A 27,895-nucleotide genomic window follows, 5' to 3' on the forward strand; every position below is an offset into this window, starting at 1 on the left:
AATGAGGTATATGGCTGTACGGGTTGCATCTCCCCAAAAGCGTATGGGAACATTGGAGTTGAGCATGATGCTTCTGGCCACTTCTAAAATATGTTTGTTTTTTCTCTCAGCAACCCTGTTTTGCTGAGGTGTGTGAGGACATGTGCTCTAATGAACGATCCCATGATCAAAGAGATAGGATGCCAAGGGCTTTGTAAAGTATTCCTTGGCATTATAAAATCTAAGAATCTTGATCTTGGTTTCAAATTGAGTTAGGATCATCTGATGGAAAGCTTGGGTCAGAGAGGGGACCTCATCTCGAGAGTGCAAAAGATAGACCCATGAAAAATGGGTATAGTCATCAACATATAATATATCTGTACCCCCCCATGGTGGGAGTATAGGGCCCCCAAACATCGGTATGCACAATCTCAAAAGGAAGGTTGCTTCTTTTATTACTTAAAGGATAAGATGATCTACTATGTTTTGCAAGTTCACAACTTTCACATTTTAACCCAAACACTTCTTCTATTAACTGGTCATATGATCTAAAGCACCTGAATCTATTACCCAGGAAGGTCTAGTATTACCTGGGACAGAATCATGACAAGCAGTAGCTCTTGTACCTGTATGAGCAAAGGCTGAAGTAGGCTGTTGAGCTGATGTAGGCTGAGATGAATTACTAAATTCATTTTCTAGCTGAGTCAAAGCAGCTCAGACTGCAGCTAGGGTATCTAGAGGAGTGCCTCTCGTGCCTGATGAAGTTGTACTATTAGTGTTGACAGTCATATTAGCATTCCCTTTCTTATTTCTGAGCTTTGTTGGAACTAGATGAGGTGCAACTTCCAACAGGTGTCCTTAGTATGTTTAGGTTTCTTGTAGTGTTCACATACTAAGTCATTCTTAGCTTCCTTCTTCTCCTTATCCCCTAGATTTAGGTCTAATTGCTACCAAGGCTGATTCGGAGGGTTGTTGCTGCAACATAACCTTTCTCCTAGTTTCTTCACTATGTACTAGGGAATAGGCTTGTGATAAAGTCACACTATCTCTTGTCAACAACTGTTGTCTCACAATGTCATATTCAGAGTTCAGACCAGCTAGGAACTCAAAAACTCTGTTAGTTTCAACCTACTTTCTATATGTTTGTGCATCTTTCTGACTCTCCCACTCAATTGTTTCAAGATAGTCAATTTCATGCCACATGGATTTTAAGGTTGAAAAGTAAACAGAGACCTGCTTCTCTCCTTGCCTCAGATTTTTAACCTCACATTTTAGCTCATAAGCCCTAGCAACATTAAGAGGCTGAGAGTAAGTTTCCTTCATAACATCCCATATTTCCTTAGCTATTTTGGCCCACAAGTAGTTTCAGCTGACATATGGCTGCATAGAGTTGCATAGCCATGTCATCACCAAAAAATTTTCTTAGACCCACCTAGCAATAAGTAGGGTCCTCCTTGGAGGGTTCCTTCACATCCCCTAGCAAGAAGTTCGATTTTCCTCTACCCCCAGTAGCCATCATGGCTGCTTGGGCCCATTCCAAGTAGTTTGATCCTTCAAACTTAATAGTTGTAATCTGAAAGGTGTTTTCAGTCATGTTACCTGAACCACCAGTCCCAAAAGCACCTTCCCCTTGGTTCTTGTACTTCATTCTAAGTTAAGAAGAGGCTTTAAACTACTGTGACAAGAAAAAACTGTATTTCAAGGCTGATAATAGCCGACCTAGGACAATGATTTTGCAGTTAGATAACAGTTACTACTGTCCTGGGATTGATATCAGTCTTGGACTGATTGATATCAGTCCTGAGATTTTCTATCTGTACCTCTCTAAATGAATAACAAAGTCCTTTTGAGTATCAATCTCAAGAAAAGGTACTTACTTTATGAAGAAAAAAGCCCAGGAAACTGATTGCTACCTTCAGTCTTCAAACTTGATCAATCGATTACTGTCAGCACCTTGAATCTTGATCAAAGAACCAAGAAAAAAAAAAACTGATCGGCACCTCCAATCTTGATCAAGAATTGATCTTGATCACTCAATTCCTGCCTGATTTTTCCTGATTACAAGAAGCTCTCTCCAATCTTAGGACAGCTGCTAAAGCCTTCTTGCAACCTCCAAGAATCAGCCGAAATAAGGATCTTTCTGAACTTTCAGCCCTAAACAATTCTCATGTGGTTGGCTGAATTAAGTCCACATGAGAAACCCTAGATCTAAAGCTTTGATACCAAGTTGAAAGAAGAAGAAGAATTGTTTACTGTATTACAGGTTTGAAGAGAAGAAAAGAGAGAGAGAGAGAGTGAAGAGAGGAGAAAAGAAAGAAGGTAGGGCTGTTCACAAAAAAATCCAAACCGACCAACCCGGCCCGACCCAACCCGAGTTGGCCGGTTTTTCTTCACTATCGGTCGGTTTCGGGTATAAAAAATGAACAAACCGATATGTGAAAAAATATATTCTGAAAGAATATTTGTTAAATATAGATATTTTAGTTTTAAATAATAAATATATATTCTGAAATGTATCAGATATATATTTCCGAAATATATATTTCCAGAAATTAGAAAATATATATTTCGATATATTTGTATATATGTTTTGGTTTTAAATATATATTTCCAGAAAATATATTCTAAAATATTATATATAATATTAGCACTTTGACTTCATGTGCATTGTGCAAGCTTGGAGTTGGTTGAAACCCAAACCGACCAGGTCGGTTTTACTTAATAGAGGGTCGGTTTCGGTTTGGTCTAGAGGTAACCCAACCAGGTTGGGTCGGTTGAAAAACACTACTAAACCAACCCAACCCGACCCGTGAACAGCCCTAAAAGAAGGGGTTCAGTAGTGAATAATCTGCTGCCCCCATACACTCTTTTATTTATAGCTTTTAGGATCCTTACAAGAGTTGGAAATGAACAAAAATTATAAACAATAAGGCCAGCCTGCCCAACTTAATAGAAATTAGAAACTTCTAATAACAGAAATTAGAAACTACTAAAAAGAAATTAGAAACAACTAGGTGATGGTATGTAGATTCTTTTGAGTTACTCTAGCAAGGATGCTGGCAACTTGATAATGCGACTACACAAAAAGGCATCAAGTGTCTTGAGAAACAATTTGATCCTTGATTAAGTGTCCAGTTTCTATGTATTTGGTCCTATCAATAGTTGACAGGATTATGCACAACGCTGATGACTGACTTGCAATACCAAGAAGGTTTCAATCATCTCCACCTTCTACCAAGAAAGTTTCATATCAATGAAAAAGTCTGTCTGTTCCATGAACTATGGCCTTAAATTAGCCAACTCCTCTTGGACACGTGGGGTCTGTCTCCCTTCCCTAATCCCTTGAGGATAAGTTAAAAACAATTTGAAAGAATTCAATCTCCTTTTGATTCTGTTTTGATAGATTAGACAAAATGGGAATCTTTAGGGCCTTTAGGTCCTGCATCAGTAATACTATTATCATAGAATAATTAGTTGCATCAACAAACTTTTTGATTAAGGTATTTGGATAGTACATGCAGACTTGTGTTTAGCTGTATCTAATGTGAAATATATGAATGCAATAAAGTAAATCAAGGAAAAAGGAAAGAAGATCTTGACCTTGCTATAATGCATGAATATGGTTAATGTGAAAGTCTTCCCATAAAGAAAAACTTTAGGTAAAATATCGTCCTCTTGTTCCTTCACAAAATTACATTTGAGAAACCCAGATAGGTGTACCCAAGCTAACCATAACATCTAGCCAAGTAAACAGTTTTTACCTTTCCTGAATTCTTTAATCTACTGGACTTGCACGATTTAATACTGTCATCAACAGCATCAGATACAGCCTCATCTGTTCCCTCAGCAGTGGCCCTCTCAATTATGCAAAATCTCTTTTTCTGCAAAAGCTTAACAAGAGCAATAAGAGCATCGTGGCTCATTTTCTTCGACTCAAGCACTTCCTTTTCATTAGATTCACACAGGTGGGATGGGGATGATGACTCCATTATATCTGAAACATTTGAGGAAATTCGACAGTGATCTAATGTATCTGATGCAAAATAAACCACTTTATCTGTATCAGGTATAGAAAGTGTCTTGGGAAGAGCCATATATGGATAGAGAGCCAGCACATAGGTAACATCCACTGATGATGCCAAAAATTGTTCCATAGCCTCCTCATAATTCCCATTATCAAACAAATAGTGTCCATACCTGACTAAGGTACATATAAGTTAGCTTGTACTAAACTTTCCCACAAATACATTTTTAGAAACCTAAATGTATGGAAAATAATAGAAATCTGGAGGACAGAAAGATCTAAAAATTAACAAATGCAGCAAATATCATTAGACAACAACACTTGTACTGTGAGACTGACCAAATATTTCCCTTTGCTTGCACATAAGCTACTACTTCCGAAATTCCTAAGATAGGTATTTGGAATGATTATGCAACATGAAGAGCGGATGCATGCTTACATTCACATATAAAGATGTGTTTAACCGAAAATAGGTGTATAAAGACCACATACCACCCTTATCTAGGCCATTTATTGAAAACATGTACACTGAATCATAGTTAACCAAATATAAAAGGTTAAGAAAAAATGGAATTTTACCATCTGAATAGACAAGAAATAGAAAAATGTTATAAATAATAGCATTTAATGTGCTATTTACTTTTAGGGCATCTTTGTAAAACAATTTTATAAGAGAAATCAATTATTATACTTAATAAATATGATAATATTTAATACACCTTTAGTAGTAGAGTAACCGAGATAGAAACACTGAACAGCTTTAGGATCATGTTTGGAACAAAGGGATCCATTGACATGAATAAAACAAACACAGCCCGAAGACTTTGGGACTTGGGAGAAACACAAAAGACAAGACAATCAGGATGTAAAACTTGAAATGAGACTGAGAAATCTAAAAACCATAAAGGCATTCTATTAAAGAGAGATGCAACAGTCAATGCAACCTCAGACAAAAGAACTTTTAGAACATGCATACTGAACAAGACACCCCAAGCTATTTCAAGTCCGTCTCCTCTCAACAATCTCATTTTGTTGAGGTGTATATATAAATGCCATTTGATGTATAAACCCATGGAAGAAAAAATAGTTACTAAGGGTAGACTCTGTAAAGAAACTCAATGCAATAAGCATGAGAGCAATTCTGCAATTTCCTCTATACAATGACTTTTTGTATTTAACCTAATAAGACTGATTGAGAGGGCAATTAGATATAATCACTCTTTCAAAACTGCATACTCTCTATATTTCTTCTTCTATTTCTCTTTCCTTCTACATCACTCCTCCCATCTTCTAATGGAAAGTATACCAAAAGGAATCCGGAAGCTAAGGAGATGCATGCATATACACGGGTTAACAACAGAAAGAGGAGGAACAGAATGTGCTAGTAGATGCCCAGGCAGGAAATGGTGCAGAGGAAAGCAATAAGAGGATCAGATAGCAGAGGTAATGGTGATTGAAACTCACAAAATTGAGAAGAGAAATGTTGTGGAAAAGTGGTAGAGGAGGTTGAGATAAACAAATTTTTGGGTTTACTCTTCCTGGGGAAACAATTTTTCAAGGAAGGCATTTAATGAGATGGAAAATAAATAAGAAGGGCCAAAAGAGAAAAATAAAGACAAAGAAACCATTCAGGACAATGTAGACCTAGGAGATCATTTACTGAATCCTGAGTGAGATGAAACCGGGAAAGGGGTATAAGTTCAGAAGCAAATAACTGAGATGAGGATTTACCATAGTTTTCAAGGCGCTAGGGCAAGGCTAGGCGACAGGGGCACCTTGTTGCCTAGTTGCCTAGGAGATGGATTTTTTTTTTAATGTAAAAACATAGATTCTAGGGTAGTTCCCTAGGTACCATAACCATATTTTCTTAATAATTGTTGAAGATTAATCAGTTTTATGATATTTTTTATGAGTAGTAGTTGTTAGATAGGAGGTGGGGACCACAATAGTTATGTGAGTCCAAATTTTATTATGTTTTTGTGTCTTATATATGCTGTTTTATGTCTTGCCACTATAAGGGCATAGTTGTCTTTGTACTGCTCTATTATTTTTAGTATAAATAATAAGTGAAGGGGGCAGCCAGATTATTGCTCTCTTTTCTTTTCAATTTCTCTTCTTCTCCTTCTCTCTTCCTTCTTTCTTCAAGAAAATCCTTTTATTTCATATTTTTTTTTAAATTCAGCAAGCTTTCTACTTGGTATCAGAGCGGTGGCTAGGGTTTCTAGAAGCATTCTCATGCAGACCTAGATCAGTCGATTGCATGAAGTAATAAAGGGCTGATTGATCTGTTGTAGATTGCCCAGTTCTTTGATTTTTTTGTGGAATCTAGTCATCAGAAAGGTGATCTACTATTCGGTATCAAAATCAGGAAGAACTGGAGTACGAGGAAGAGTCCTAGAAAAGTTGGACTCTTTGTTTTTTATCTGATCTTGGGCGGCCAGGTATTGTTAGCTTTCTTTAGATTTTCTAAAGAGTGCGGTTTGGTTTCTGGATTTTTCTGAGCCTCTTGGAGTGATCGATTCACTCTTCTCTCTGTTGGGAAGCGTGGGGAGGAGAGAGATTTCTCTCCAGCTAGGGTTTTCTTCTTCTAGAAGGGTTTGTTTTTGTGTGTGATATTAAATTGTTTTTGGAAGGTTTTCAATCTATTTTTTATTACTATTGAACTGTTTGAAGTAAGATGGAGAGTTGGAATACCAAGATGAAATCTACTGATATTGTAGGATTAGGTGTTGGAGGTAGTAGTGATATTTTTTGGTCTGGGATCATTACTACAGTAAAACTTGATGGTACAAATTATTTGGAATGGGCACAATCAGCTAAGATGGTTATTGGTGCCCATGGAAAATTAGGGTATCTCACTGGGGAGAAGAAACCTAATGCAGACTCTTCCCAATGGGTGCAGGAGAATTACATGGTAATGTCCTGGCTGTGTAATTCTATGTTACCTCATATTGCAAAAAAATTTCTATGGATTAATACTACTAAGGAGATTTGGGATGGAGTCACAGAAACCTACTCTCAGAAACAAAATGAAGCCAAAGCCTATCAGTTAAGGAATCAGGTGATAAGTATGAAACAGGGAGAAAAACCTCTTGCTGTGTATTTCTCCATGCTGAAAACCCTATGGCAGGAAATAGACCACTTAGACACTATGGTATGGTAAAGTGTAAATGATGCAGTAACCTATCACAGACTGGTAGAGAGGAATAGGGTTTTTGAGTTCTTGGCAGGGCTGAACCCTGAATTTGACATTGCTAGGCAGCATATTCCTTTTAGGGAGGGTGTGACACTCTCTTAAGCCTATGCCTTTGTCTCTAGAGAGGAGAGGTAGGAGGAATGTAATGCTAAGATAGCCTGGGATTGACCAGTCAACTATGGTTGGTACAACAAAACCTAAGCCGAATTAAGACAAGGGGACTAGTGAGACTAGAAGGGAAGGTAAGAAGGACTTGATTTGTGATTATTGCAAGAAGCCTAAGCATACTAAGGACACTTGTTGGAAGTTTCATTCAAATCTTATGCCTACCCGGATAAGGAACAAGAAAGGAAATGCAAATGTAGCCACTACAGGAGACTCTTCGGTCCCTCTTTCCCAAACTGATTGGGAATCCATTGCAGTAGCAGTAGTGATGACAGAATTGGAAAGGTTTGAACAACTTATGAGTAAAAAAGATTTACCTAGCACTAGCCTTCTGGATGGATAGCAGAATGCAGGAACCAGCTACACCTCTTCCTTTGCACATACAGGTAGTTCATATGCAACTGCAAATCTTGCATCCACTTCAGGTAAGGAGGGACCTCCTTGATTATAGACTCAGGAGCATCTGAGCACATGACTAATGCCCCTACCCTTTTCAGTTCCTATCAGTTGTGTTCTAGTAGAGACAAAGTCTCTACAGAAGATGGTCGCATATTCCCATTGCTAGGAAAGGGACATTTAGAGTGACCAATAATATAACTTTGTCTTCTATTTTACATGTCCCTAGACTTCATACCAACCTACTGTCTATTAGTTCTTTGACAAAGAATTTGAATTGCTCTGTGACCTTTCTTCCTGGTAATTGTGTTTTGTAGGATCTGGAGTCAAAGAAGATGATTGGGAGTGGTCGTGAGGTTAATGGAATCTACCTTCTGGATGAGGTTCCGAGACATCAGGGCCATCATGTTAGTAGTTGCAGTAGTAGTGGGTCAGAGTCAGTGAACCAGATTTTACTCTAGCACAATCGCTTGGGACACCTTTCTTTTAGTTTTTTGAAATGTCTTTTCGCAAAGTTGTTTGAGTCTGTTCAGTTATCTACTTTGGAGTGTGAAAGTTGTCAGTTAGGAAAGCATTGTAGACAGTCTTTTAAACCAAGTAATAAAAGAAATACTTTTGCTTTTAATATTGTTCACATTGATGTATGGGGGCCATATCATATCCCTTCCATGGGAGGATTCCGTTACTTTCTCTTGTTTGTCGATGGTTATACACGATATTCTTGGATATATTTGATAAGATCACGTGATGAGATTCCTAACTTGGTACGACAGTTCCACCAGATGGTTCTCACACAATTTGGAGTGAGAACTAAGGTTTTTAGATCAGATAATCCAGAGAGTACTTTGAGAAGGACCTGACCATGTATCTCCTAGAACATGGGGTAATTCATCAGTGTAGTTATGCATATACACCACAACAGAATGGAGTTGCTGAGAGAAAAAACAGACACATTGTGGAGGTGGCAAGGAGTTTTATGGTGTGTGTTTCAGTTCCTGTACAGTTCTGGGGAGATGCAATTCTTACAGCCATGCATTTGATTAACCGTGTTCCTTCACAGACTTTGGGGTTTAGGGTGCCATTTAGTCTATTTTTTCCAAATGGGGAGATATTTCATATATCTCTGAGCGTTTTGGGTGTGTTTCCTTTGTTCACATTCTTGGCCCTCATCACAAGAAATTGGATCCTAAGGCAAGAAATGTGTTTTTCTTGGGTATTCTTAAAACCAAAAGGGGTATTGTTATTATGACCCAGTGTCGAGGAGTAGATTTGTCACAATGGATGTTACCTTCTTTGAATCCACCTTCTTCTTCTCAAGTGGTTCTCCTCAGGGGGAGAGTTTTAGGGAGAACTCACAATATGTTCATCTTCCAGTTTCTTTGGTGCCTTCATCAGTTCAGCCAACACCTTCATCAGTTTAGCCAACACCTCCATCAGTTCAGCTAACACCTGCACTTCCAGTTTCATTACCTGAGCCACTACGAGAAGCCTCACAGAAATATCAGTGCCAGCGCGACACCACTCTCTATCAGTCCTTCTGAAACTCCAGATTCGGAAGATACAATTCCAGGTATTCCTCTTGAGCTTGAGCCTATTATGTTTTCTGATGATAATGTTCATGTCCCTAACACCATTGTTGCAGCTGATCCCACTGACCTTGATCTTCTCATTGCACTTTGTAAGGGGAAGAGAAAGTGTACAGTCCATTGCATTTCACACCATCTTTTCTTCAGTGCCTTATCACCCTCCTACCGTGCTTTTCTTTCTTCCCTAGATTCTATCTATACCCAAGAATGTTACTGAGGCTCTCTCCAAACCTGAGTGGAATAGTCATGCAAGATGAGATGAATGCTTTGGTTAAAAACCAAACTTGGGAAATAGTTGATCTCCCCCCAAACAAGGAGACTGTTGGATGTAGATGGGTCTTCACAGTGAAGTATAGGGTTGATGGCAAGATAGAGAGATACAAGGCAAGGTTGGTAGCAAAAGGGTATACTCAGACCTATGGTGTTGATAATCTGGAAACCTATGCACTGGTAGCTAAGATGAGTTTAATTCGTATCATTTTATCTCTAGCAACCACCTATTCATGGCCTTTGTTTCAACATGGTGTCAAAAATGCCTTCCTCAATGGTGATTTACAGGAGGAGGTATATATGGACATTCCAGCAAGCTTTTATGAGAATGTTGGCAAGGGAAAAGTGTGCAGACTCAGAAAATCTTTGTATGGACTGAAACAGTCACCTATGGCTTGGTTTGACAGGTTCAGAGGGGCACTCATCCGTTTTGGATACACACAGACACAGTCTGATCACACTCTCTTTGTAAAGAGGAGAGATGCTCTGGTGTCAATTCTGATTGTGTATGTGGATGATATAGTAGTGACAGGAAATGATCCGGAGGAGATTGATGATCTCAAAAAATCATTGCAACAAGAATTTGATATCAAAGGTCTTGGTAAGCTCAAATACTTCTTGGGGATTGAAGTTGCAAGATCCAAGCATGGGATCTTCATTCCACAGAGTATGTACTTGACCTATTGCGGGAAACTGGGAAGTTGGGACCAAACCAGCAAACACTCCTATTGATCCAAATCACAGAATTAATAGTGTGGATGGTGAGTTGGTAAAGGATGTGGGGAGATATCAAAGAATGGTGGGTTGACTGCTGTATTTGTGTATGACACAACCAAATATTTCTTATGCTATCAGTGTTGTGATTCAGTACATGCATGCACCTCGGATTCAGCACTGGGAAGTTATTGAGAAGATACTTGCATATCTGAAAAAAGCACCCTGGCAGAGGCATTCTTTTCTCAAATCATGAAAATCTAAAGCTAGAGCCCTATACAGATGCAGACTGGGCAAGATGCATAGATGACAGGAGGTCTACATCAGGAGTGTCTACCTTTGTAGGTGGAAACTTGATCTCCTAGAAGAGTAAGAAGCAAGCGTTTGTGGCAAGGTCAAGTGCAGAGGCTAAGTATAGATTCATGGCTCATGGTGTCTCAGAACTTCTTTGGGTTAGATCTCTTGTGAGTGAGATTGGGGTGAAAGCAGATGAACCTATGATGTTATACTATGACAATCAGGCTGCAATCAATATTGCCCACAATCCAATTCAGCATGATAGGACAAAACACATTGAAGTTGATAGACACTTTATAAGAGAAAGGGTAATAACTGGAGAAGTCTGTTTGCCTTGTGTCTCTTCAGAGTTGCAGCTGGCTGATGTTCTCAATAAAGGGGTGGCAAAGAATACAAGCAGACTTTGTCTGCCTTATGTCTACCTGAAGTAGTTACAGGCAGAAATTTGGGGAAGATGATATCATGGTTAACAAGTCATAGGATGTTTAGAAGAAAGAATACAAATACTTTTTTTATTTTATTTTGAAAATTATTGTAAACAGTCAGGGTCTGTTTGCTTAAACATATAGTGAACAGCTTTGGATATTCCCCAAGTACAACCTGTTATACAGGAATTATTTTTTGGTTTCCTGTTTATTGATGAATCCATTATCCTAACTTTCTCAATATACATATATATATATATATATATATCCTTCACTTCTTCAATATCTTCTATATTTATTCTTATTTTTTCCAATTTTAATTTCTCCAAAATATATATCACAAGTAGGGTAAGTGTTGAAGGATTTGACTGCTTATATTTTGTTTTTATTAATTTTTACACTGATATATGGTACTGGTTGAAGGCCAGGGGAAAATGAGTGGTCATTTTCCTTATAAATGAAGGTTGATATGCAAATGCAATAGAGGTACATGTCCCACATTTTTGGTCTTGTTCCAAATCTTTTTCTTTTCTTCTCTTATTTTTCTCATTCTATACACTTTCTGATTAATAATCATACATAAAATCTCATCAGAAATAAAATAAGTGTTTTGATGCACAAATGAAGTCCTAGATAATTTGCTCAACAGAAGGTCATTACCCAATGTTAGTTCAATTTATCTGGGGTATTGGTCTTGGGAGTGGTGGACTGGATACAGACCTAATCTTTTGGCACTCTTTTGCACAAAATGGCCTCTCTCAGACTTGTAACCTCATTCTCATGCTTGTCATCCCCAGGTTTTACCATTACACCAAACAATGGCCCCTAGAGAATTTTCCCAAAATCAAGAAAAAATCGAAGTTTCACATTTTTTGCTCTTTTGAAGTTTAATGAATAGAATTGAGTGTAGCGTTCAGGTACAAACTAATATATTTTGAATTTCTGTTGAAATCAATCTTACTTTGATAGAATTCAGTGCGGCGTTCAGGTACAAACTAATGCATTTTGCTTTTCCCATTACACCAAGCATTGACCCCTAGAGAATTTGCCCAAAATCAAAGTTTCAGATTTTTTTGCTTTTTTGAAGCTTAATGAATAGAATTGAGTGTGTCATTCAGGTACAAACTAATGTATTTTGAATTCCTGTTGAAATCAATCTTAATTTGATAGAGTTCTGGGAACTCTAAAGTAAGCATTCCTTATTTGAATACTTCTATTTTGACACCATGGGGAAACTAGCAGCGTGGATCATGATTGTAGGTCAAGATATCCTATATGTTAGGCCTACCAACATTTTTCATCGGTTCATACTTCATGCTTCATACAAAGTCTAATACAATTACTTTTCATTCAAAACTACATAAATATTTAAAAACAGATAAACACATGTATTAGGGAAACTTTTTAATCGATAAGCAATTCTATGTTGTGATGAAAACCTTATTTTACTAGATGCATGAAAAACATGCTTTTTATGCAAGGCATCTCGATCATTGACATGGGCCTCTGGGCATGAACCCCAGGGAATTTTCTCTAAGCCTCACACAATGAATCTCAATGCCTAAGCTAGACAGACCTTTTAAGACACTTATTTGAGAGTTGAGGTAGTGTGAACAGAAACTATCATGCTTTAACTTTAAATTTACATGCACAGACACTTTATACACTGGTTCAATTCAAGAAGGAAATTTTCCACTTAAATGTAGAATATTTTATAACTGAATATAAAATGGATAAAAATTAGAAAAAAATAATAATTACCGGATGTGTATAGAGCCTTCCTTTGCAGCTCGAAGAGTTGAATCCTCTGGTGGAAGTGACTTACACAAAGCCAAGGCCTCCTCAAAGTTGCCAGATGCAGTTAATTGTATTATCTGCATGAAGAAAAACACAATGAACAAGAGAGCATCATCACCAGTGTACAATCTGGAATATCTACAAAGTTAAGAGAGTGAAAACATGTATATCTTACTAGATATAACCAGAGGTAACAAATACACCCAATCTTAAGAGAAATAAGATTTATAAACTCTTAATACGAACACATAAAATGATCACATGCTTCTAATTGCTGAGCCAAGCATATTTAAGAAGTTGAAAACCAACCACCAATTTAACCACATGACCTAGGTAGACAAGATGAAACGAGACTATTGAAAAATTCCGCATTTATTGACATAAATATGAATGAATAATTCTGAAGTATAGTGAAGAGTTCCATTCATACCATATATCAAGTGCATTGTCAGTATCCACTATCTATATTGTATTTTTAAAAGGATAGGGTTCACATCAGCAGCTTCTCTCTCGCTGTTGTGCCTCAAGACCCTCTCAAAATTGTCAAATTTTTTGTTTATTTAAAAAAAAAATCCCATGACAAGATTAGCATTATCCCATTCACCTTGGAAACTTAAACCTTGAGTACCCATTAAAATGTTGTTAACTTTTTGGACTACCAAGTCCCACTACCTCCTTAGATCTCTGTCAATTTTCTCTTGATTAACTACTCCATTTTTTTGATAAATAATAAGTTAATAACTTCTTTTATTAGAAGAAGGATAAGAGTTAGTACAAACAACCCTTGTAAAGGCGCGAGTTGCGACCTCTCCTATCAAATGGAAAAACAGAATTCAAGCTACAGTTGTGCCCAAAACAACAGTTTCCTAACTGCCCCTTCTTTGGTTAGACAATCAGCTAAAGCATTTGCTGATCTCCCCATCCATTGTACTTGTATACACATATTCCTTGTCAGAAACTTGAACTTCTTAACTTCATTTCTGAAGAACCACACTACCGATTTTGAGTTTTGCAACCAGCTTATGACCACCTTGGAGTACCCTTCCACTATTAGCCTCTCCACCCCTAGTTTGAGTTGCAGACTGTACACTTTGCAGGGTAGCTAATAGTTCCACTCTAGTAGAGTCTCTCACTCCTAGGGGACCTGAGAAGAAGAAAACCACATTTCCGACCTTATTCCTTAAAGCCCCTTCCCAACCCAGAAGGCCTTGGGTTACCTTGACTACTACCATCAAAATTCAGCTTCAAAAATCCTTTAGGAGGTGTCTAGCCTGACCTTACTATAAACTTGGAGGATGAAGAGGGACAACTTGCCACTGCTAACCAATTCCTCCAAATATCGTTACAGGGAAATTGGTGGAACAAATCCAAATAATTCAACCAGTGAATAACCCTATTCAAGACACAATCCTTAATTTCCTCTTGATTTCTTTCCATATCTTTCCATATTCTAATATTTCTTACTTCCCATATTGTCCAAATCAGTGTTGCTCTTGCACACCTCCACATAATTTTACCTCTTTTTTGTTGCCAAGAAAAGGTGGAAGGATCAAACAACACACTTATTTCTGCTAGCAAGTTCTGCCTAACCCAAACAACAAGAATAATCAATCCCAAACCTCTACAATGAAAGAATAGGAAATTAGTAGATGGTAACAGTCCTCACCATGAAACTTACAAAGGATACACCAATTAGGAGAGATACAAAGGTGAGATCATTTTTGTAGATTATCCAAGGTATTTAGTTTCCTATGCAAACACTTCCTAACAACAAGTCGAAACATTTAGGGGAATAGGCCTGCACCAGACTTCTTAACAAGGAACACCTATTGAGAGTGAAATTGACAAATGACCTTGGAGAAAGATGCACAAGAAAAAGATCCTTTTGACCTAGGAGTCCAAACTCTTTTATTTGGTTCAAAGGGGTTCAAACAAACTCTCTCAAGTATGCTTAGAACACCCAATCTCCTCCTTTAAACCTCTACAAAATCCAAAATCCAAATTAGGGGCACAAGGAGTTTTCAAGGAAAAAAAAAAAAAAATTGGAAGGGAAGAGGTCTTTCAAGGGGACATCTCCAACCCAAATATCCTCTTAGGAAAAAAATAGAGAGGAACTGAGGTAGACTACTGTGAATTGCCTTCCAAGGAGTTGCTAGCTTTGCCCATCAAGATACACCAACATCCCACCCATTCTCTGATCGACCATGAATGCTTCCTACCACCTCATGCCACAACCTCTCTCTTTCCTATGACCACCGCCAAAGCCACTTTCCCACTTAATTAAGTGATCCTTTCTACTTTCCCCTAATTCCCAAAAAAGTCCCTCGTTAACTTTTCCAATTTCTTAGCTTCACTAGTTGGGATCCTAAAGACAGAAAGGAAATAGGTTGGTAGGTTGGCAAGTGTAGCTTTTATTAAGGTGATTCTACCACCAACAAGATGTAATTATTTTTCTACGAAGCCAATCTCTTCTTGAATTTTGTTACAACTAGGCACCAGAAACTACTCTCTTGAGGGTTTGCTTTTAAAGGAAGCCTTAAGTATGTTAGTGGTCAAGTAGAAATAGAACACTCTAAACACTTCTCATACCCACTTCTCATCTTCCAATAAATAGACTAGTTAAGGAAGGTTATTTTCCCATTCCCACTTCTTATCAAATTCCGGCCAAAGGGAAGGCTGCAGTCTCTCTTGTTCACCTCACTCAGATCTTGTGTCACCAGGTATGATTGTTCCTTTGGTGCAAATACTTCAGCACCCCATCTCGGAAGGGAAGGTGATGGTTTTAAGGGCATAGTCAGGGGGAATGAAGTGCTGTTAGAGGAGAATGATGTATCAAGACTTGATAAGGAATAGAAAGAGGAGGTGGAGAGATTTTGGAATTTGATTTGTTCAAAGTTCGAGGAGCTTAGGAGGAGGGAAGGGTATGTGGAAGAGAATTGTCAGAGGGAGGGGTTGTTAAGTGAGAATAAGAAGGAACCCAAAAAGGTAGAGAGTAAGGGGTTAGGTTTAACTCCAAAAAATCAAAAGGAAAATAGAGAGGTGAAATTGGTACTAGACAAGGAAAAGTAAAATCTTCTCATGGGAAGGTGGAGAAAAAAAGAAAATGAAAAGCAATAAAGAAACTCCTGCCCCCTTTATAACAACCTTGTCTTCATGGTTAATGCTTGGGTAGCATTGTTGCAGATGATAGTAGTCTTCCCATGTGGCATCTTCAGGTGTTAGGAATTTCCAGACCAGCAAGGCTTGTTAATTCAACTTATTACCATCTTTGATCCACTTGAAATCAGCAATGTGGTCTAGTTCCAATTATAAAACTCCGTCCTCGGAAAATCTGATAAGCTAGTTGAAGCAAAAGGTACAGGCCCCAAATGTTTCTTCAATAGAGATACATGAAATCTGGGTAAGTCACCTTACCCACTCTTGCTACAACACGGAGTGGACCATAAAATCTGGGGTCCAACTTTTGGGAGGATCGTTTAGCTAGGCTACCTTGTCAGTAAGTCCTCAGTTTCAAGTAAACCCAGTCCCCCACCTCAAACTAGACATCTCGATTTTTCTTATCATAGTGAGTCTTCATTTGCTGTTGAGCCTTTAGCAAGCTGGCCTTTAAGTCCTTAAGGACTGCATCTCTATCTGTCAGATGCGCATCCACTTCAGAAATAGTAGTGGATCCCCTTTTTTATGGTAGTATTTAAGGAGGTTCCCTTCTGTACAATGCGTGAAAAGGTGGTATACCAAAAGAAGCACGAAAAGAAGTATTATACCAGTATTCTGCCCATGGGAGCCACTTGATCCACTACCTGGATAATCACTAATGAAACACCAAAGGTAGGTCTCAAGGGAACAATTTACAACCTCTGTTGGTCGATTTGCGGATGATAGCTTGTAGAATGGTGGGGTTTCGCTCCCTGTACCCGAAAATATTCTAACTAGAACCAACTCATGAAAGCTGAGTCACGACCAGAAATAATAGTTTTGGGCATGCCATGTAAATGGAAAACCTCCTGAATAATAATTTTGGCCACTTGTGTTTAGGGCTGTTTATAAGACCGATCAACCCAGACTGACCCAATTCGAGTTGGCCGGGTTTTTATCAGCACCGGTCGGTTTCGGGTTGTACAAATTCATAAACTGATGGTTCGGGTCGGTTTTGGTTTTCTTGTGTGAAAACCGAAACCGACTCGAACTGAACCGACTTAATTCCTACTTAACTATTTAAATATAATATATATAAATATATATTTCGATTTTAAATTAAATCGACCTAATCTATTTAAATATATATTTCGATTTTAACTTAAATATATTTTATATTTAAAACTGTTAAATAAAGATATTTCAATTTTACATAAAAACTGAAATATCTAACAACCCAAACTTGCACCACACAGGCACATGGGCCATGGGGGGCATGGATGAACTTAGAGCCGAAACCGACCCAAACCGACCCAACCCGACTCAAACCGATCAAGTCGGTTTTGCTTAACACTGGGTCGGTTTCGGTTTCCATCTCAAGTAACCCGACCAGGTCGGGTCAGTTGGAAAAACCTCAATAAACCGACCCAACCCGACCCGTGAACAGCCCTACTTGTGTTGTAGTATATGGATGGGCTAATGGTGCAAAATGCGCATATTTGGATAATCGATCTACAGAAACAACAATGGCCATCTTACCACCAGAAGGGGGCAGACCCGTAATGAAATCCATAGTTGCCTCATAATTGACATATTGTGCAAGTGACAACATACTCTCAAATTTGTTTCTTCATGCCCATCCAGTAAAAATGAGATGATATCCTACGATAAGTTCGTAAAAATACCTGAATGTCCCCCTATGGGAGGAGCATGAAAAAGCTCCAAGAGGGCAAGAATCTAGGTTGAATTAGCCAATAACATCATTCTACCCTTATGCATAGAGGTGTAAATCGGGTCATGCTGGGCCGGGCCGACACGATATGGACTGCGTGCGGCCTGTATAAAGTGCGGGCCAAGCTGTGCTTCCCTCCCCTGGGATACTTCAGGGGGTCGGCCTGACGTGAACAACGGCCCGAGCCCATACAAGCCTGTGTCGGACTTGGGCTGAGCAGGCTGCAGGTCGTGCCATGCACCTGGCCCATGTCAGACTAGGCTACAAGCCAGGCCTTGGGCCTAGGTCGATCCAAGCTAAATTGTTTTTTGGTACAGAAAAGAGGGGCACTAACAGAGACGGGGAGTAGTGCAACCCAAAATATCTTCCCATCTAATTTTCTTGATTTCTCTCTTGTCTTGAGTAGAAGTGGAATCCGAAGAGTAATTGTGACCTAAGTTTGCCAAAACATCTGCCAGAAAGTTTGCCTCTCTATGGACATGAGTGAACCTGAACCTCTTCCGACTGCTTCTGCATAACGCTTGAATGTCTTTAATGATGCTAGACGAGGGCCATGGATGCTTATACTTTTAATTGATGCATGCGATGGTAAGGGCAGGGCCTCCTTCGATAGTGAAATCTTCAAACGGTAACTCTATCACGCATTGAAGAGCCTCCCACGGCATCCAAGCCTCCGCCACTATAACGTTGTTGAAGCCAATGGAATGGAAGTCGAATGAAAGAACAGCTCCAAAACAGTCTCTAGCTACCCAAGCTATACTAGCCAAATCGGTGCTTCTAATAGAAGCATCAAAATTGATCTTAACATGATTCTCGGGAGATTTCCATCTTACATAGATAACATCTCTCCTATTCTCTCTTGAGATGGAGAGTGGAGATACATCCTTGAAGTCTCTAAGGTCACGAGTAGCGTTTTCTAATACATTTGCTGGGGAGGGGGTTTGAGAATTAAAGACCACATTATTTCTTTGCTTCAAATATTCCAAATAATATATGCCAATTTTTCTCCTGATTCTATTGCCCTCCAGACTTTGGATATTCTCACCCACTAGTCTATAAACCTTTCATTGGATTTAGGCCCCATTTGGCGGGATTTAGAATGGCCCCAATTCAAATAATAAACTATTAACTTCTATTTTATTTCCAATTTTAATATTCATATTTTAATAGTGTGATTCAAGTAAAATTTCTAAACCATCTTTCCTAAACCTAAGATCTAATATTATATCTAAGCAATAAAGGAGAGAAATTTTCCCCAATATTTTTTAAATTTATTTTCCATTATTTTAACAATACTTTGAAATTGTGGATTTTTCCTATATTTTGCAAAACATTCACTAATTAAAAATAATTGATTAACTAAAAGATAACTACTTGAGTAATAAACACTTGAAAATTCATGAGTTGCATAATAAAAAATTTGTAAAAAAATCTTTTATACAAATTACCATTTCTCAATCTTCCTCAAGTATAGAATCGTGTGTCATTTTTGCATTATAAAAATCACTAAGAATTTGCTTGTAAACAATACAACCTTCTAACATAGAATAGGTAGAATTTCATCTATGTTGAAAATCCAATGCAAAATGTTTATATTTTAAACCATAATTTTGACATGAATATTTAAATTCTTCTTTTCTTACTCCAGAACTTTTAATATATATTATACAATTTCTAATTTTAGAAATATGATGAGAAATAATATTTAAAGCATCTTAAATACATAAATTTAAAATATGACATGCACATCTAATATGAAATAACTTACCATCGAAATATGATTTTAACTGAGATTTTAAAATATTTATTGCTGATTCATTATTACTAGCATTATCAAAACTAATAGAAAAAAGGTTATTTTCAATTCCATAAATATGTAAAGTATTTAAAATACTTGCAGCAATAATTGGGCTAGTATGTGTCCATTCAAGCCTAGTAAAACTTAAAATTCTTTTTATGTAAAAGCCATTTTTCATCAATAAAATGGCTGGTAACACAAATATAACTTATGTTAAATTTAGATGTCCAAATATCATAAGTAATTGCAATTTTAGAATTAAGATTTGATAACATAAAAATTAAATTTTGTTTATATGAATAAATAATTTTTAAAGCATCTATTCTAATAGTATTTCTATAAACTTTTTTAAATTGTAGATTTACAGATCTACATAAAAAAAATTCAATTTTAGTATTTTCAGCTAATAAAAATGGATGTTCAGCTTGCACAATATATTTTGCCAATTCATGCCTCATTTTTTCTTGGGAATATTTAAAGTACCAAAAATCTCACTTCCTATTTGTGCTTGTGATGTTTCTCCCTTCTTCTTTCATCAAATGGTGTTTCAAATGTCTACCCAAGTGGCCAGTACCATCACTACTACTATACCTAAAGTTGTTCCTACATTTTTGATAAACGACTCTCTTTCCCTTCCCCTCAATCTCCTCTATTTTAAATATTGTCCAAATCGGGCTAATCAACATAGTGTTCTCCTTTTTCTTTCCCCTACCTCTAGTAACAATACTAGGGGTGGGAACGTCAACAATATCAGCCTCATCCATATCGGCACTAACACTATCATATTGCGACTGAACATCGACATTGTCAACATTGACTACATTGGGCAATTGGTGTTGAAAGTGAGAAGAGGAGCCAACTATTTTTTTATTATAAAAAAATAAAAAATTAATTTAATTGCACTTACCCGGATTGTCAGTTCGGAATTTTAACTTGATTTCAACAATTGAAGCCTCCAAGTCTCCCAAATTGCTAACTTGAGATACTCGAACAAGCATTCTTCTTGTAGAAACTTGAATCAAGTTGAGAATTGAAGAGTAAAGAAAGTATAAGAGTATATGTGAGAGTATGATGTATGAGAAGAGATTTTGATTTGAGAGAGTATGAGAGAGTATGAGAATTGGTATGATGAGAATGGTGGAGGATAAAACTATTTATAGGAATTGAAAATAATTTAATTCCTCAAAATACCCTAAAAATTAGTTGTTTTTTAATTGTTGGGAGGGGTATTTTTGTCATTATAAAGTCATTTATCACTTTACCTAAATACCCCCAAACTAGTTGTTATATAGTTATTGGGGGTATTATTATCATTTTATCTCCCCCAAAGCCAAAATACATAAATACCCCTCTATATAGCTATTTATAATTGTTGGGGATATTTCTATAAAAATAAACCCCTCAAAACTGCATCAGAACCCACTACAAAGAGAAAAACCAAAGAGAAAAACCAGGTAGAAAGTGTGAGAAATCTGGTTTCGGATCTTAGTGAGACTAGCATCACTAAGTTTTGTAGAAAGTGTGAGAAATCTGGTTTCGGGTCTTAGTGAGACTAGCATCACTAAGTTTAATTTAATTAGACTTACCCCGGATTGTCGGTTCAAAATCCTAACTTGATTTCAACGGTTAAAGCCTTTCAACGTGACAATGTCCAAGGATCCAAGCCTCCCAAATTGCTAACTTGGAGAATCAGATAACCAGCCAATCAGACTATGAGACTATCAGAGTTCACTCAGATTGCAAAGAATGTATGAGAAACTGAGAGGTAGAGACTGAGAGAGACTGAGAGACTGAGAGAGGGAAGACTGAAGAGATTAAGAGAATAAGAGAATTGTTGAATTAGTGTGATGAGAAGAATGGTGGAGGATATGGGTCATAGGGCTATTTATAGGAATTGAAAATAATTCAATTGCCTAAAATACCCTAAAAACTAATTATTTTTAGTTGTTGGGAGGGGTATTTTGGTTATTGTAAAGTTATTTATTACTTTACCCAAAAAGCCCCCCAAAACTAGTTGTTATATAGCTATTGGGGGGCATTTGTGTCATTTTCCTCCCCTCTATAAGCAAAATACATAAATACCCCCTATATAGCTATTTAAATATGTTAGGGGGGTATTTATGTAAACCTCCCCCCCCAAAAAAAGCTTAAACTAACCATTGGGGGGACTCGGGGCTTAGGGGGGGCCCAACAGCTAGTTTTCAGATGGGCCATGATGCAGGCCATGCCGCGGGCTAGGTCGTGTCATGCCGTGCCAGCCTATGGACCTCGAACCCCCGGCCCAGCACGGCACGGACCATCGTGTCGGGCCTGGCACGGCCCGTGGGCTGTCGGGCCGCTACCAAGTTCATCAAGCAGTTCGTCGATTATGGGCGTCGAAAACTGATCAAAAACTATAATATTATTTTAAGGCATGGTAGTCAATGCAAAAACGCGATGTGGCATCTTTTTTCTTAACCAAGAGGATAGGTGCTGAATAGGGACTATTACTGAGCTGAATCATACCTTTATCCCTAAGTTCCTTACCAATTTTTCCATTTCCTCTTTGTAGCAATGTGGATAGCAGCAGTAGGGCTGCACATTAGCAGGCGCAACACCCAGTTTGATCGGAATCCAGTGGTCATGAGATCGCATTGGAGGTAAGCCAAAGCCAAAGGATTCCTGGAAAACATCTGATTAATGAGGTAAGCCAAAGCCAATAGCTATAATTCCAACTTGATGTATTAGCTCGGGTCCCGGGTCCCGGGTCCCAATCCTTTAAGGTGACGCAACTTGCCTCGGATCTGGAAATACATAATGAGGTGGGGCCAATTACAAGTTATTGGGGCTTTTAACCACTAAGGCCCTGTTTGTTTTTCGGCATGTTATTTATCCAGGTAAATGCAGTTATTTGGGTAAGTTTTTTTCTGGAAAACACTTACTCGGGTAAGTGCATTTACCCATGCTCTTTTATTTCTCATGTAAATAAGGCAATGACCATTCAAGTGTTGGCAACTTTACCCCTAGGTGGAAAAGCTATTTACCCACATAGGAGATGGGTATCACTTACCTGGGTAAGTGGTACCCAGGAAAATAAACTTTCCCTAGTCCCCACATAAATCTGAAAAAAGAACATGAGATTCTTGGTCAATGGGAACCAAAATCTCATGACCAACTTTCCCCCCTCTCAAAATCTGAAAAAAGAACGCCCCTAAAATGGAAACAAATCCATTTGCATCTATAACTTAAGTGCTTCACATAGTCCATCACATTGGATACAATTGTCGTCTGCTACATGGATAGAGAACGAGACAGTTGGTTCAATCGCTAGCCCCAACGGCCTAGCCAGCACAATGGAAATTAAATTCAAATTACTACCACTGTTGATTAGCACTACATCCCACAACCCAAAAGCTGGCCCATCACCTGCATCATCTGGGCTGAATACAACCCGGTCAAGGCTAGTAAGGAAATGGTCAATACTTCTGATTCCCCAGTCTGGCTCGGTCCATCCATACTACTAGCCAATTCACCTTCGTATGTTGATGACATAGTGGGGAATCTTCTTATCACAACACAAGTAGGGGGTGTTCACGAGTCGGGTTGGGTTGGTTTGAGTCTTTTTTTCAACCAAGCTAACCTAGTCGGTTTGCTTATTGACTAAACTGAAACTGATTGACACTGAAGCAAAACCGACCCAAACATCAAGGGTCGGTTTGGGTCAGTTTATCGGTTTAGTCGGTTTTTATATATATTTTAAACTAAAATATCTATTTATATTTCAGTTTATTTCTTTTTAGTTTTTATGCAAAACCAAAATATATATTTAAATCGATTAGTTTTTTATGCAAAACTCATTTTTTGTCAATATATATTTAAATTTATGCAAAACTGGATTAAATATTGTACCATTGTATTATATTTGTATTGGTTTTATGTTTTTAGTTTTTATCATAAATAACCAATTTTTTTCAAAGCTCAAACAAAACATAAATAAAATATATCAACATTTAACATATAGGATAGGGAATCATTAATAATTACTTAAAAATATAGGATCGGTTCGGTTTGGTTTAATCGAATTGAGTTGTCAGTTTATTTTCTCATACAAACCAAAACCAACCAGTGATTTTAAAAAACCGACCAACTCGGATTGGGTCAAGCCAGTTTGGTCGGTTTGACATTTAATGTGAACACCCCTAAACACAAGTATGTCTTGGATTTGTTGGATGAGAAAGGTCTATTAGGCCATAAACCAAATAAGACCTTATCAATCATGTTGAGAGAGTAAGGGCTTGTTCGTTTCCTCTTAACTCTTATCTCTTAAGAGGAATCTTTTAACTTTAAGAGAAAATTGGTTGTTTGTTTCCTCTTATCTCTTATCTCTTAAAGTGCAATCATACAACTTTTTTATTTTCCAATGATACCCACAAAAAGACAAACAAACACTCTCATATATGGGGTCAAAATGGATATTTGATAGTTTTCAGAATTCAAAACAACATTCTTTGCATTCAGAGGAAAGAAAAGTTCACCAATACCAATATATCTCTTAATGTAATTATTGCACTTTCAAATGTCAGACTTTAGAGCAAATGAATAGGCCCTAAGGGTATTATTGTCTTTGTATACGCATTTTGTATTAGGGCACCTAGTTAAAGGTATTATTGTAATTTCTTCATCCTATTCAAATACTAAGTTTCTGGGTGTGAATAGTAGCTAAGCCCATTACCGAGACAAAATCCCTCCTCTCCTCTTATTTTTCTTCTACTGTTAGTTGTAACTCATAAGAAAGGCCTGCTAACATTAACACGCCACTAGTTGACATTATCATATTTTTTATGATAGAGTGAACCTGCTTGACATTTTTTTGGAATATTCAAAAAAATTGATGAAAAATCTAGATCTAGAGTTTAGGGCTTGTGTGCTCATGCAGAGGATTGGTTGCCCTTAAAATTTATGAATACGCAAGAAGTAATCCCTGATTTTTTTAACACTAAAAAAATTTGGGGAATTTATCTTTTCTTGTGTTACGCCGCTAGCACCTTCTTCTTCCCTTTTCATTGTTGTAACCCTAATTCAAACTTGGTGATAAGGGGTTCTAGGTTTTTAGCTAGTATTAGGGTAATATAGTGTTGGTGAGAAAATTCCATGGAGGATTCACCCAAGGTTGTTTGTGTTTCTACCTATGTCTTGCCAGGAGGCAATGACAATACCAATGGACAAATTACTATTGTTAAAATTTGATGGAACAAACTTCCTTGAGTGGTCCCATTTAGCTAAGCTCATAATCAATGGGAGAGGTAAGATAGGGTTTATTACTAGTAAGGAAGCTAAACCAAAACTTGAAGACCCAAATGGGAGCAGGATAATCTATTGGTCATGGCATGGCTTGTATGCTGTCAGCCACACATTGCTCACAACTATATGTTCCTTTCAATGACCAACGACATTTAGGACCAGTTAATTGCTACTTGTTCTCAAGCTAAAAATACTACTAGAATTTATCAATTGTGGAGAGAAGCATGTAATATGCATTAACGGGAGAGGCTAGTGGATATGTATTTCTCTTCTATATAGTCAATTTGGGAAGAAACTGATCATTTAGGTTACGTTTAGTTTGAAGGAAAAGGTAGGGAAAGGAAGGGAAAGGTATAAAAACCTATACAAAGTTTGTAAAGGTTTCCTTGCCTTTCCTTTCGTTTCCCTACTTTTTCCTTCAAACCAAACATAGCCTTAGAGGCTTTGGAGTGGAATAATCCTGTAGATGTTGAACAATACAAGAAGTACATTGAAAAGAATCAGGTATTTGATTTGCTTGTTGGACTAAATGCTAAATATGACTTCACTAGGCAGGATATTCTTAGTGTTAATATCTTACCACTCTCCATAGCAAATCCCCTTTTGAAGAATGAGGAGAGTAGGAGGAATGCTATGGTGTAGGTTGCTATAGGTGAACACACTACCCTTGTGTCCACTAAGCCTAAACAGAGTTCTAGTAAACCTACTTTGTTTCAAAAACCTAAAGAGATTATTTGTGAATATTGCAATAGGTTGAAACACACGAAGGATAAGTGTTAGGAATTCCGTACTTGAACCCTGAGAAGTTTAAAACCAAAAAGGGAAATGCCCAAGTTGCTACAAGCAACCATGATATTTTGACTTATGTGCTTAAGGGAAATCCTTTTCCTCAGACACCTACTTATGACACCTATGATGTGATGAACAAATTAAGGGGCATCTTACTTCAACTTGAAAAAAGTGTGTTGTCTACGTTTGTTGGTTCTCACACACCTTCCAATGCCTTTGCAAAATCAGATACTACACTTGCTTTCCATACCTCATACCCTATCTCTTGGATAATTGACACAGGAGCTCGTGATCATATGACAGGTATGCGTTCTTATTTCACCACTTATAAGTTATTTTCAAGGAAAAGTAGATTACTATTATTGATGGATCACAAACTCCAATCTCATGTTTGGGCGAAATCAAACTTGCTGAAAACCTTTCTCTAAACCGTGTACTACATGTTCCACAATTGCATAGATATCTTCTATCTATTAATTCCCTTACCAAAACTCATAATTGTTCTATAACCTTCTTTTCTTCTCATTATTATTTCAAGACCTGAGTATAAGGAAGATGATTGGTAGTGGACATGAAGCCGATGGAGTTCATCTTCTTTATCAGTCTCCAAAGTTAGAGTTAATGTGTAAGTCTAAGTCCTGTCATGATGAAACTAAGTCAATTGAAATTGTGGCATCACCATCTTGGGCATGTATGTTTTAGTTCACTAAAGTTTTTGTTTCCTAATTTGTTTGAGTCTATGTCTAGTTCGAGCCCACAGTATGAAGTTTGTCGATCATCAAATAAATGTAAAACCACATATTTTGCAAGTAATAAAAGTAGTATTCCTTTTCATTTTATACATATTGATGTTTGGGGGGACCTTATTCTATTCCATGTATGGGTGGCTACAAATATTTTATTTTTTTTATTAATGACTACTCATAGTACACTTGGTTGTATTTAATGAAGAGTTAAAAATAAAGCACCTTCAATTGTAAAAAATAAACAAAAAAAAACTAATTTAATATGGTAGAGATTCAGTTTAAGAAAAAGATATAAATTATTAGATCTAACAATGCCAAGGAGTACTTTGAGAAGAACTTTCAAGCTTTCCTCGAAGGAAAAAGAGGTAATTCACTGGAGCTCTTGTTCTCATACCCCCAATAGAATGGAGTATCAAAAAGGAAGCATAGCCATTTGGTTAAAGTGGCCAGAGTAATTCCAGATGCATGTTCCAACTTGTTTCTAAGGGGATGTTACTCAAATAATTGTAAATCTTTTTAACAAACTTCCCACAGGGACCCCTTATCTCTAGTCTCCTCATCAACTCCTTTATTTCCGATAAGGATGCCTTTCACCTTCTTCTCAAGGTCTTTGGGTATGTCCACTTTGTCTATGGCATGAGTCCTAAACTAAAATTTGATGCAAAGTCTATCAAGTGTGTCTTCATGGGATATTCATCAATTGAAAAGTACCATTGCTATGATTCTTGCTCTATTAAGAAATATGTGTCCAAAGATGTCACCTTCTTTGAGTCTACTCTATTCTTCTCACCATCTCATCCTTCTCTTAAGGGGAAGAATGTTAGTGAAGATCATACTCCCTTTTACATGCTCATTCCTATGTTGATTACAATTGATATTCCTAATCTCTCTCTTCTTCTTCTCCTCCTACATGTGGTGGTAGTAGTGTTCCTCCTATCCCTTGGTCTTGGCACTAATGGTTCATCAGACGAAAAAAGATGACGACTCTGGAGATTCAATGTTCATTGTAATCCGACTTTTCAAACCTAAGTAACTCTAAACTTCAGCATCTCCCTATTTCTGATGCCTGTGTTAAATTTGTTACTAAGCCTCCTAATATGAATTTTGACCCTAACCTCCCTATTACAATTCATAAAGCGAAAAGAACATTTGATAAATATCTTATCTCAAATTATGTCTCTTATGACACCTTATCACCATCCTATTGTGCCTATATCTGTGTCATTTCTTTTGTTTCTATCATACACAATGTTATTGAGGTAGTACAGTTCCCACATTCAAAGGATGCTATAAATCAGGAGATAAAAGCTTTTATACAAAACCAAATATGGAAAATTATCCCTCTCCCATAAGGTAAATTTCCTATTGGGTGTAAGTGGGTATGCACTATGAAGTATAAACTAATGGCTTAATTGAAAGGTATAAAGCTCACCTTATGGAAAAGGGGGTACACTTAGTCCTACGGTATTGATTACTAAGAAACCTTCGCACCTATAGCCAAGATGAACTCAATACCGGTCATTATGTCTCTAGCTGCCCACTATTCTTGGCCCTTGTAACAAATGG

At 37.4% G+C, this 27,895-nt stretch overlaps 1 protein-coding gene across 3 annotated transcripts in view; it reads right to left on the reverse strand.

Moving 5' to 3' along the window:
- Window positions 1–27,895, reverse strand: part of LOC104598235 (vacuolar sorting protein 39-like) — a 102,905-nt gene that overhangs the window by 41,936 nt on the left and 33,074 nt on the right. For all 3 annotated transcript variants that reach the window (XM_088891692.1, XM_010260179.2, XM_010260178.2), the window contains exons 5-6: window positions 12,814–12,926; window positions 3,741–4,176 (exon numbers count right to left, since the gene is read on the reverse strand). In XM_088891692.1, the coding sequence (XP_088747818.1) occupies window positions 3,741–4,176; window positions 12,814–12,926 (549 nt within the window). The remainder of the gene's footprint in view (window positions 1–3,740; window positions 4,177–12,813; window positions 12,927–27,895) is intronic.

This window comes from Nelumbo nucifera, chromosome 7, assembly GCF_055504915.1.
Source record: "Nelumbo nucifera cultivar China Antique chromosome 7, China Antique-T2T, whole genome shotgun sequence".
NCBI lineage: Eukaryota > Viridiplantae > Streptophyta > Magnoliopsida > Proteales > Nelumbonaceae > Nelumbo > Nelumbo nucifera.